Source organism: Merops nubicus, unplaced genomic scaffold (genome assembly GCF_000691845.1).
Source record: "Merops nubicus isolate BGI_N331 unplaced genomic scaffold, ASM69184v1 scaffold34499, whole genome shotgun sequence".
Taxonomy (NCBI): Eukaryota; Metazoa; Chordata; class Aves; order Coraciiformes; family Meropidae; genus Merops; species Merops nubicus.
The window spans coordinates 1391-13054 of NW_008633604.1; the positions used below are offsets into that span (position 1 = coordinate 1391).

At 40.0% G+C, this 11664-nt stretch overlaps 1 protein-coding gene across 1 annotated transcript in view; it reads left to right on the forward strand.

Moving 5' to 3' along the window:
* Nucleotides 1–11664, forward strand: part of LOC103780628 (granulocyte-macrophage colony-stimulating factor receptor subunit alpha-like) — a 12029-nt gene extending 365 nt beyond the window's left edge. The window contains 10 exon segments of the mRNA XM_008948318.1: nt 1–49; nt 703–823; nt 2446–2575; nt 2668–2843; nt 3617–3756; nt 6562–6594; nt 7279–7408; nt 8072–8165; nt 8748–8829; nt 11596–11664. The exon segment at nt 1–49 is cut by the window's left edge and continues 29 nt beyond it. Coding sequence (XP_008946566.1) covers nt 1–49; nt 703–823; nt 2446–2575; nt 2668–2843; nt 3617–3756; nt 6562–6594; nt 7279–7408; nt 8072–8165; nt 8748–8829; nt 11596–11664 — 1024 coding nt within the window.

Genomic DNA, 11664 nt, shown 5'->3' on the forward strand with positions numbered 1-11664 from the left:
CAATTACAAATGTACCATCACGGACCATACAGATTTTGTACAGAAAGAGGTAAACTTGTTATTCAATAATCGCACCTTTTTCTTTACCTTTTCTCAGTTTCACTTATTTTGAAAAAATGAATCTGTTGCAGGTAAAATCTGAGCAGTGATTGTTTGCAGTTTGCAGTTCGATCTGTCAGTGGCTGTGGAGAGCCATCACTGATGCCAAGGTGCATTTGCTGCAGGAGAACCATCCCATGCATACCACAGAATTGTAGTTCTAGCACCAAAGTGGGAAGGAGGCAATAGCCTGAACTGCACCTATGTTGAAACACATAGTCATGTAGCTGCTGAAAAAAGAAGCTGTGACCTTGGGGAGGTCAGATGAGGAGAAATTCTGTTTTGCTTAATCCTGTGACTAAATTCCACTGTGGTTCCTCTGTTCCTTCTGTTACACCAGTGGGGTACTATTAGCCTTCTCTAACAGCTTCACACTTGTGTAGCATTCAACTCCTGAGCCGCATTTGGTCACTTGGCTCCATTCTACATCATCCTCAAGTGGTGACGAAGACAAACAGCTCTTGAGCCTAAAACATACATACATACATGCAAGATATTTGCCCTGTGAATTGAGTTTCTGAGTTGCATGTCCATAGCCAGCATCATCTAACACCAGCAGAGGAAAAACCGAGAAATAAAACACCATATATGTTCTTTTTTCAGGTGAATAGTCCAAAATGTGAGTTTCCAGTGGAACTGTACATGCCTCTGCACAAAGGGGTTTTCTTTATCATTGAAGTACCAAACACAAACATCTCAAAAAACTGCACCTTTAACCCTGGAGGTAATGTCTGTGGTCTGGATAAAGTTTTCTCCATTTGCAATCTTTGAAAGGTAAACAGTACCTTAGAAAACAATTACTTACACAGTAGGTAATTGCTTTATTTTCTGATAGAAATTTTTTTTTGGCAGATTTGTTAAGATTATTTGCTCTGTAACAAGTGTGTCCCAAATTCTGCAAGAGATGCATTACTACAAACGTATTGGTAACTGCCTTATTCTCTTTCATACTAGGGCTCTAAAATGCTACAAAACTATAATGGTTTAAGGGTGGATTCAAATAACTATTCTGGCTGTCAGAAACTAAGATGTTAGTGCCCATTTCTTTATTAAATGCTTTTTAACTAGGCTGTTGGTGGGTTTGTCAGGAGCCAGACCACAGAGCCTAGCTAAAGGCCCAGTCTGGACATCAGTGAAACCCATAAAATGTGAGAAGGAAAGAAAAGGAAATGCTGGTGATAATCAGCTAGGGATAAACTGAATGTAGCAAGCTCTTAATCTGGCCTTGGTGTGCACGTACACATGTGCACATCCAACCCACACACGTATGTGGGTTCCCTGTGCTGCTGTGCACCCATTGAGCTTAGGCAACTCTTTACAAAGGCATCCTGAGCCTGTTCCCTGTGGGAATTAATCACAGTGAGGTTTAGGCAGATTCTAGGTACTGAATTCCAAACCTGAAGGGTTTTATGGCCTGTTTTCCCCTTCCTTCTCAGCTTGGAGCTCTACACTAAAATTGCCCAGTCCCCATAGCTCCTGCAGCTGTGTGTCACTGAGCTACTTCAGACATGACAGAGGTGATTAGATTAGCAGTTGGCTGACAATTGAGCAGAGAAAGTTCTCTCTACTCATCTCTTCCTGGATACTTGATGAAGGAAACATCTCACGGCGACCCTCAAAATATGAGCCAGGACACACGGCCTTTTAAAACCTCTTGCTGTTGGCGTTCTGCCCCAGCTGGCTGTAGCCTCCAAGCATGCAGGTTCCCCAGGGGGTTCTCCCTTGTTTCCTCAAGGGTGCCCTCAGTACTGGGTTCTGGAGGGGATGGAGGCAGTAGTGAAGACGCCTCCAACCTTTTGCTGAATTTGGGACACATCGTGAAAGAAATAGAAAAGCAACTGAAAGAGAAGAGGAGACGCTGGGGACAACAGCACAGCCCAGCTACAAGGGAGATTCCAAAGAAACGAGGTTCTCACTTCACTGTGCTCCAGAAAAGGAAGGGATTGAGTTACTGTTGATCACACCAGGGTGGAAGGATCTAGCTACAAGGCTGTTTGATCAGAGAAGAGAAAAAAAGCCCAGCCTCACTTTTAAAAGTCCCAGCTTTTTCAATGCTGTAAACACTTGAGGAGTCAATTGAAATACTTCTTTCTGTAGCACCAAGGATGGTGTTAAAAGGCAATGTGCCTTCCTTTACCTGTGTGAACTCTGCTCACTCCCAGGTTTCACAGTTCGGAGGCAGTCCAGATAAGGTAAGTGTCCAGGTTTCACTCAGTTGTCCTTCCTAATCCAAACAACATCCAGCTGGAGTTGCAGATGTCTAACATATCTGAGCATGTGCCATGATGCTGCAGCTTGCAGCAGTCACACCATTTTCCCTCATCACAGCTCTTCCTGTGCTTGCAGGCGTGAGTGGGTCGGCCATTGAAAACTTCTCCTGTGTGATTTACAACGTTTCCCTCATGAACTGCACTTGGCAGGCAGGCAGGGATGCTCCAGGAGACACCCAATATTTTCTCTACTGGCAGAACCCGAGGTAAGTGGGTCTGCTTCAGTCTGGGCAAGTCTGAATTCCCACCTGACACATCACACTGACCACCTTTAACTAGAATACCTTGTTATATACAGACATGATGATACAATGGAATGTGAGCTTTACATTAAAGATGAAAATGGCAGGAACATGGGATGTAGATTCCAAAATGTGAAGATTGAGCCTGAAAAAGCTTACTTCCTGGTGAATGGGTCTAGCAAACACTCCCTGATCCAGTTCTACGATGAGTACATTCAGCTGTATAAAATCGGTAAGTAAGAGAATATTTTTACTTTATTACTGATTTATAAATAAGCAAGTGGGTAGTTTTCTCTGAAAAGAAGAACAAAACAAAGCCATAGCAGTATCCTGCACTGCAGGACAGGCTTCGCTCCCAATAGCTAACGGAATACAGTTCCAAAAATTACTGGTTAGACACTTAGGTCACACCCAGTCAGCTATATTGTAGGCACTCAAACTCAGATGACTTGATCTTCTACATGAATAACACCACACACACAAGAACCACACTGTTTTTCCTATGGGGATTGCGTGGCCAATGTGAAATTCAGACACAGAAGATATTGGCACTCTACTGACTGTGCTACTGAATTACACAAAATCCTTAATACCTTTTTTAAAGGAACTTCAGCTACTTCAGTTGCCCATCAAGTATACAGAATCATAGAATTCTTTGGGTTGGAAGGGACATTTAAAGGTCATCTAGCCCAAGCCCCTTGCAGTAAGCAGGGGCATCCTCAACTAGATCAGGTTGCTCAGAGCCCTGTCAAGCCTGACCTTGAATGTCTCCAGGGATGGGGCCTCCACCAGCTCTCTGGGCAGCCTGTTCCAGTGTATATATTCCCAAGTTATTTCAATATATATACGTTACTGTGTTGTATTCCATCATACAGGTAACATTTGTTAACACCAGTAGCACAGAGTTGTGCATCAGTTGCCTCAACTTCACATGTATTTTGCTATGAACACAAGTTGTAGCTGAGTACTGACCATGTCTACATTAATTACTTCATTTCTTTGCAGAAATACTCACTCCTCCATTAAATATCACTGCCAATTGTACCAGAGATCCAGTGGGTTGCATAATTAGATGGCAACCACCCCTTACAAGTCATGTGGAAAACATAAAGTGTTTTCAGTATGAAATTAACATACAAAATAAGGTAAAAATAATTTCTTTATTTGTATTTGGCACCACACCTACATCTGTGCATATCTATGATACATAAACTTCAGTTTCTTTTATTTATTAACTTCTCTCTCATAAGCTTTGGTGTCCTCCAGCTCTGCTGGTCTCACATCCCAGCCCTCATGACCTTACTTCAAACTTAGCAGAGGTGCAGAAGAGAGTAGGGAAATATTTATAAAAGGTCTCTGTCCAAACCCTAGGAGGGCAGGTAAGATGCTTTCCTGCATGAGCACGTTTCACAGGAGATGACCACATGATGGCAGCCTGCGATCTGCAACCAGGGTGCTGCCTCGGCGGCAGCCTCCAGCCCCGGCCAGGGCCCCTCTTGCTCCCAGGGCACCTCAGTTTCAGCCACTATGATGGCATTTTGCAGATTCTGGAAGGCTTACAGCTGCCCCTCAGTTTCAACACATGGAACTGTTTCCCTCCCTCAGCCTCCACGTCTCAGCACCTCTCCTGCCATCTGCTGTTCTTTGACAGCCTTCCTTCTGACGCTGTCCTTCCCCTGGAGCCTGCTTCAGCCAGCTTGACCCTTGCCTGTCTACAGTGTCCACCAAACCCTGTTTTGAAACTAGTGCTGAAACAGAAGCCAGTTTTCTGAAAAATTGTATACCAGCGACTCAGGGGGAAATTCACACAGGCTCAGGGTCGATGTCTGAAATGGAGGCACTTGACTTCAGTGAGTTACCCTCTACTCTCCCTACAGCTCGGTGTGGTGTTATCCATGGCAAGGGTAACCTTCCAAGGCAGCTGACAGACACATCATGTCCCTGAAATGCTTCTTTCCATTGGCTATAAGAGAGGAACCTGAAATGGCTATCTCAGATGTAAACATGTATGTATAAAGAGTGAGCCGGGATTTCTCCTGCACTATAGGTAGAGCACTGCCAGCTTACCACAGTGACCGTGGAAAAAGCACATGACAACATAGAACGTGTACTTTATGGAGCAGAGAGGCTGACTTGTCAAGTCCTCTTCCACAAATCTCAGTGCCTGAAGGACATGGTTTTAACAGCCCTAAGGACAAAGAGCAGGAGAATTCTTTGAGCCCTGGAGTTTGACAAGGAGTCAAGAAATAGCACTCTTCCTTCCCATCCCTGGGATGTCTGTTGTACTTTAGATGATTTCCACATATAGAAGACGTCTGTGCCCTGACAAATCAGTGTTCCCTACCTACTCCATTTTCCAGCCACTGCTCAGAAGCTTACCATAGTGGCACTTCCTCAGGCTTTTGTAACATAAGACCATTACAAGAATGGTAAGCTAAATAAATAAATAATTATAGACATAAACATACAACTATGATAAAGCAATACATCATTAAAACTCACTAATTCATTCAAACTAAGGCCTGCAGCTTGCAGGCTGTTTGGATTGTCTGGATTTTGTATCTTGAATATGTTAATATTATCTACCTTGGTAGTTATTTCTAGGAGCAATTGAAGTACATGTTGCTTTGCAGCTGGCTGGTATATTTTGACAGTAAGATATTTTGTTAAACACTTAAAGTTTTATAGAAAGATATAGGTTACAAGATATGACCCAAGCAATATTATCAAAACATTTCTTTAAAAAAGAAATATGTGCTACCTCTTCTTCCCCATGCTGCAGTCAGAATGGGTGGCATTCAGTCAGTCATTATAGTGGGTGTGAAATTCTTCTCACAGACTGAGATACCTTAATGTAGGTGTCTGCAAAGGAGCACAGATATCCCATAACAATCAATGCACATCTAGGAGGTCGTGCAGCTGAGCATGAGATGTCTCATTCCCCTTAAGATGCTATAGGTACTGAAGGTACTAGAGGCACCTACGTGGAGATATCAGATATAACTCACAGCTTTTAGGAGGGGCCATCAGAGGTAAGGTACCTAAAATGATACTACATACTTCTAACTTAAGTAACTCATTTTCACCCTCCCCATTCGCAGCACATGCTGATGATTTCCATCTTGTGCTCAGCTGAAAGATCTCAGCTGGCAATGAGTAATGGGGCAATACTAGTCTACTTAATAACACAAAATACATAGCAGGTGTGTTTTCTGAAATGAGATGTTCATTGTAATAATTTCTTTATGACTTTTCCATATGACAACTTTCCTTCTGACATCACACATGAGAGATGTTTCTAGGACCTCAGCTTTTCAATGTTTTCTGGGATCCTTGCTAAAATCACTGCTGTTGATTTTGCTCATTCATTTTTGAACCTATCCTTTTTAAAAAAAAAATAAATAATCAGATTCATTGATTCAGAGCAACATCTAATTCTAGTTAATTAAATTTTTAAATTCTGATTGTGTGGGATATGTAAGTAGCTATTCACGATACTTTGGGCCAAACCCCTGAGTATGGATCACTCAGAGACTTTGACTGGACAGACAGTGAATTTGCTGTCACATCAGTTTTCTGTGCCACGTTATCACACTGTTGTGAAATCACAGCTTCCAGATCTGCTGTGTTTGGACAACAATTTGATTGCTTGCATAATTTGGATATACTTATGCTGGATGAGAACGCACAGTGTAAATATGCACTTAAAGGCACATACGGCTTCACACAAACACTGATAAATAATTCCTGTTTCCTTCCTTTTCTACAGTGAAGCCAAAACTCTGGATAAAGTGCTATCTTCTAGCACATTAATGGGGCAAAATATCCAACTGATTTTTCAGTTTAAAATTACTTATGATTTTTATAAGCAAGAAAACGATAGTAAAAAACAGAAATATTTTATTATTTGACAAGAAAATAATAAAAATATAATTGTGTTTGGTTTGCAGGATGAGCCCAAAGAAGAGAAGAAGGATCCTCCTGTAAGAGTAAGTATTCTTGTCATATACAAATCGGTATATGACAAGAATACAATGCTTTTGTTCACTTAAACATATAAAGACCATTACATAATATGGACTTACTAATAGAACTATAGTTATGATATCAATATAGCAATGAGAATTCAAGAAAATATGTTCCCGTGGTACCTAAACATATCTCTTTTGAATGGGGCAGCTTACACTAGGCAGAATTTTCCATGCATTTCACAAAGCTTTATACTTTCCACGTATTACGCAAACAGATTTTGCTTAAGACAGATGTGACATTTTGCTCAATAACAATTGGAAACATTGCCTTTCTCATATCTGTTGGTGGAAAAGTACCACTTCAGTTCAGGACAGCTAGACAGAGGGAACACTGGGATCTTCAAAATCTGTGGAGGTTAATACACACTGTCAGTCTTCCCCTGACAAGTGAATGTGGTTCTCTCAGCCTGGAAGCATCTTAGGCATGGCAGGTTACAGAACTTGTACAAAGCATCATGCAGCCAGATGATATATATCTGTTATTGGATTGTCTCAAAAACATTAAGTCTGTTTGGCAAAGACAGACACCATCCAGGTCATATTTGCACGATTAATCCCTGTAAAAAAATTAAAGCACAAGTTTTATTAATATTTGCCCATGGGGTGAAATGCTCAGTCTGATTGCTTTGATTTTAGGTAAGGAATGACAGATATGAATTCCAAAATTACAATGAGGAAAAAAAATACATTCTGAAAATCAGAGCACGTGGAAGAAACTGTCCCGTAAGCTCACACTGGGGGGAATGGAGTGAGCCCATCGAGTTTGGTAAGACTGTGAAATGTTATTTTAATATAGGTGGGGTTTTTTTCAGCATTATCATGTTTGCCCCCCTTTCTCCCTCACACTCACTGATATCAATAAAATCTTAATTTGTACCCAATGAGATGAAAGGAACAGGATGGAAATTCTATAAAGTAGAGGAGAAGCTCCAGTACTGTGGCATTACCAAACTGTGATCAGTCGGGATTGTGAAGGTACCAGTCACCCAGATGCCAGGGCTACAGGAACAGGCTGAGAGAGACCCAGTCTTGCCTTTGGTCCAAAGTGCTGAGGCTGTCTTTCAGTTCTTTTGAGTTTTTGCCATGAACATCATCCACTTCCTTCCTTGCCTCAACGCTCTTTTTACAGTTCCACTACTTTTGCTCTGTTATTTGTTCTGTGATTCTTGTATTTTCTTCTTCTTTTCTGGATTTTTGTGGTTTGTTTGTTGATTGGGTGTGTTGCTTTTTAATTCTCTACACTTTAAATATTTGAAAAGGTTTAAAGTGCTTGAAGTGTATCTGGACTTTTTGACAAGGTTCATGTCAGAAGTCGGGTTGAAGTCCTTAAGACTGTTCAAAGAATTAGGTGAAATTTGCATTCATTACTGACATTCACAAAAGTAGCTTTTCAGCATGCTAAGATGCTTTTCTCTCTTGGATATTCCAGGTCAAGGGAAAGATAACTTTATCTTTGTGATTTCATTTCTGATAACACTTGGAGCCATCTTGGTGACACTGCTCCAATGTTGTCTTTTCAAAAGGTAAATCAACCTTATTGATGTAGAAACTATGGATATAGTATTATTTCTATTTCCTCCTACCTTCTTACCTACAAACTCAAATAATCTGATTATCAATATCATGTAGTTTTATTACCAGTCTTGTTGTGGATGGAACTTTGGCATGCAAAATCACTGCAACTGAAAAAGTGGGAAAGGATGTTAAAGTTAGGAAGTGATTGATTCCACCAGATCCTACAAAAACATTTCTGTTGTTACTTTTAAGTATTTAACATCCATATTGATTTGAAGCCATTGGTTTCATACAGCATTTCTCACTTAGTGGTGGAATAAAGTTATGTCATGTGATTTATTGAAAATCATTGTTTACTAGAGTATTTACTGTGCCTCTCATCACAAAATAATTTTTAGTTACCCAAATGAGTGTAATAAGTTACCCACCTGCCTACACTCAAAACATTTTACTTCTCATTTATTGATTTGTAAAGCAATAGCTATTCAATCTTGAAAGTAAAAAAATATCCTTAAAATACAGCACAAAACATTTGTAAATTATACTACCAGTATTTTTAATTTCTTCACAATCCCATTTTCTTCCCAAAGGTACTGCAGTTTCAAAAGCATATTTTCTCCCATACCACAACCACGAGACAAATTTAATCCATCAACTGATGAAGACACCCAGGTATGATTTCTTTTCAATTCAGTCAAATTTGTTAATTATCCCAATAATTATATCAACCACAATAGGCCAAACACTAAAAGAACTGACATATAAAGATGAGCATTAAATGTGGTCCATTAATAACTAATTTGCTTTCATGCAAAGCATGCTGGTTTGAAACTAGAAATTCTCTGTGCCAGTGCTGAGAGTAGCAATTATCTTGCATGTATTTACAGACACAGTTTAAGACCAGAGTTATTCAATTTATTGAGACTGGTAGTTTCTGTGTGTACCAGTTTCACTACGTTGCTGTTTGTACTCTGAAAATAACCTAGGTGAGGAAGCATTTTCCATTAATATTTTCAAATATTAATGATCATAATACATTTTGAATATACATAGTTTTGAAGTTTTACCTATATACATGTAAAAATCCTATTCCATCGAATAATGAAAATCCACAGGGCTGGAAAATCTCCAGAGCTGAACTAGCCGTCCGCTTCAGCACAGCTATGAACTGTCATTAGCCATGGCTGTTTAGATACTTTGTGCAAATTGTGTTTGACCAATATTCTGTAGCATGTCTATGCAGGCTACACTAACGTTTAATTATCCCTGCGTTTACAAAACTTTTTAAATAGCCTGTTTTACTGCGGTTAAAATCCATTACTTCTTATCCTTATTCCTTTCTTGTTCACTATATCTTGCACACTGTCAACAGCAGCTCTTCCAGTCTTTCTTCACAAGTCATGACAACCAGGCTTCAAATCTTTCGTGCTTCTCTTCTAGTTTGTCCATTTAAATATTGATTTGCATAGTGTCTGCACAGTGAGGGAATTACTTTAAGTCAATAAATCAGGCTATTTGTTTGTCTGCAGAACTTCAGTGGGCAACACCACCCTTTTCAATCAGGCTCTTGAAAGTGGCAGAAATTTTCCTTCAATTCTTTACAAAGAATCCTCATTACTACTAAAACTCTCTAGTTTGGGCAACTATTTACAGCACATTGTCCTATGTCCTACCACTTAATAAAAGGGAGGTGGTGATGTAATTTGGATGATCTTCCTCACACACCTTAGGTCGTAAGTATCTGGTATCTCACCCCGTATCAGGCTGCCAGAGCTAAAGCTACAGAGCAGCAGCAGTCCATAGTCCATCATATTCTTAAATAGCAATTGCTAGTAAAGTAGCAAGCCGTCCTTCAAATACTGCAGACTCTCCACATTGCTTGCTTTAACTAAACTTGAGGGGCTTGCAAACTCCTGTGCACATACTACCACAATTACTCCAGTCACTCGACTGCAACCCAGGAACCTCTGTGGATGTGGTTTTGTAAAGGGTGGCACAGGCTCTTCCACGCAGGCAGCACCTTAAAAGCAGGAACTGTCAGAGCTCCCCCTCTCAGCTCAAGTTGCCTCAGACCTGCCAACTGGCACTGCGAAGATAATTCTTAAGTCTCTGATGTATCTGAACAGTTACTAGACTCTTTGCCTATTTTAATCTAGTCTGAGTATCACACACAGGTATATTTAACACTGATTGAATGCTGTAATTCTTCAAAGTGGGTACTGAAGCACAAACAGGTTATCTCAGGAGAGCTCGGCTTCTCTAATGAATACCAGGATTATCTCTTCCTGACATTTAATACTAATATATTTATGAGTTATTTTGAAACCTGTAATGTTCTTTGCTAATCACACCATTTTGAAGCTTGTATTTCCTTATTTTGTCCCTACTTACTTGCCAGCCTTTCACATTTTCTCATTATTTGTCCTGTTTCACAATACTTTTTCTTAGACCACTGAAAAACCTCATGATTTACAACCCTAACTTCTCAGCTCTGGGTTTGCACTTGTATCCTCAACAGTCATGTTAAAGAACTGCCAGTTTTCCTATTTGCTGTGGGCAAGATCCTACCAAACAATTCACTCAGGGAATCAGACACTTCACATTCCTCTGATTAATTTTATTTTACTCATCTTCCTGCACTTTTTGGTTATTCTCACCCCAAATGCTTTCCTCACCCTCACTCAGAATTATACTTTAATACTTCGTGTTTGTCTTCTCCCGAGTTAAAAACATGACAAGAACTTGCAAGACACTGTTTACAGACGTATTGTTTTCCTCGGAGAATGGCTGAGTAGCACAAAATCCTGCAAACACAAAGTCCTGCAGTGCTTACCGATCCCACAGATTTCCCAGACAAAGCTCCACACTAAGACATCCTGGTTTGATGTTCTGTAACATATCTGCAATATAACAGCAAGTTTATTTTGTTGTTTTAATTATTCCCAGTACTATCCCTCCTACTTTTTTAAAAATCAGATTTATCTCCCCCTGAGTATTTTAAGCCCCAGGTGCTGTATCAATACTTACGGTCTATACCTAGCAGCTTCTGCTCTCGTACCACTCCAGGTTAAACAGCATAAAACTCTGTGACAGCAACCAAAATATTTTCTCTGCAAGTCTAGTTAATGTTTATGTACGAAAAGCTCAGTCAAGACTCAATTTTTTTTCCTCTCTTATCTCAGTTAAGGTTGTCCAGCATTTAAATCAACTGTTAGTCTTTTTCTTTCTGCTGACAAGTAGCTAGTACTGATCATACACATTAAAAGTTAAACAATCCCTAACTGTCCTTAAAACCGTTTTCACCCGCTTTGCAAGCATTTATGTATTAAAAAGCGGAACAAGGTGTCTTTGGTACTGGTGTATCTAACATTTAGAAATGTTCTCTGATCAATGGTGACTCCATAGCTTATTGCATGCTACAGAATTCTCTCTCTTCAGACAGAGTATGTAAATCTACCAAAAAACAGTTGTACCGAGGAAGTAACTATGGTTGAAGAGATGACCTGA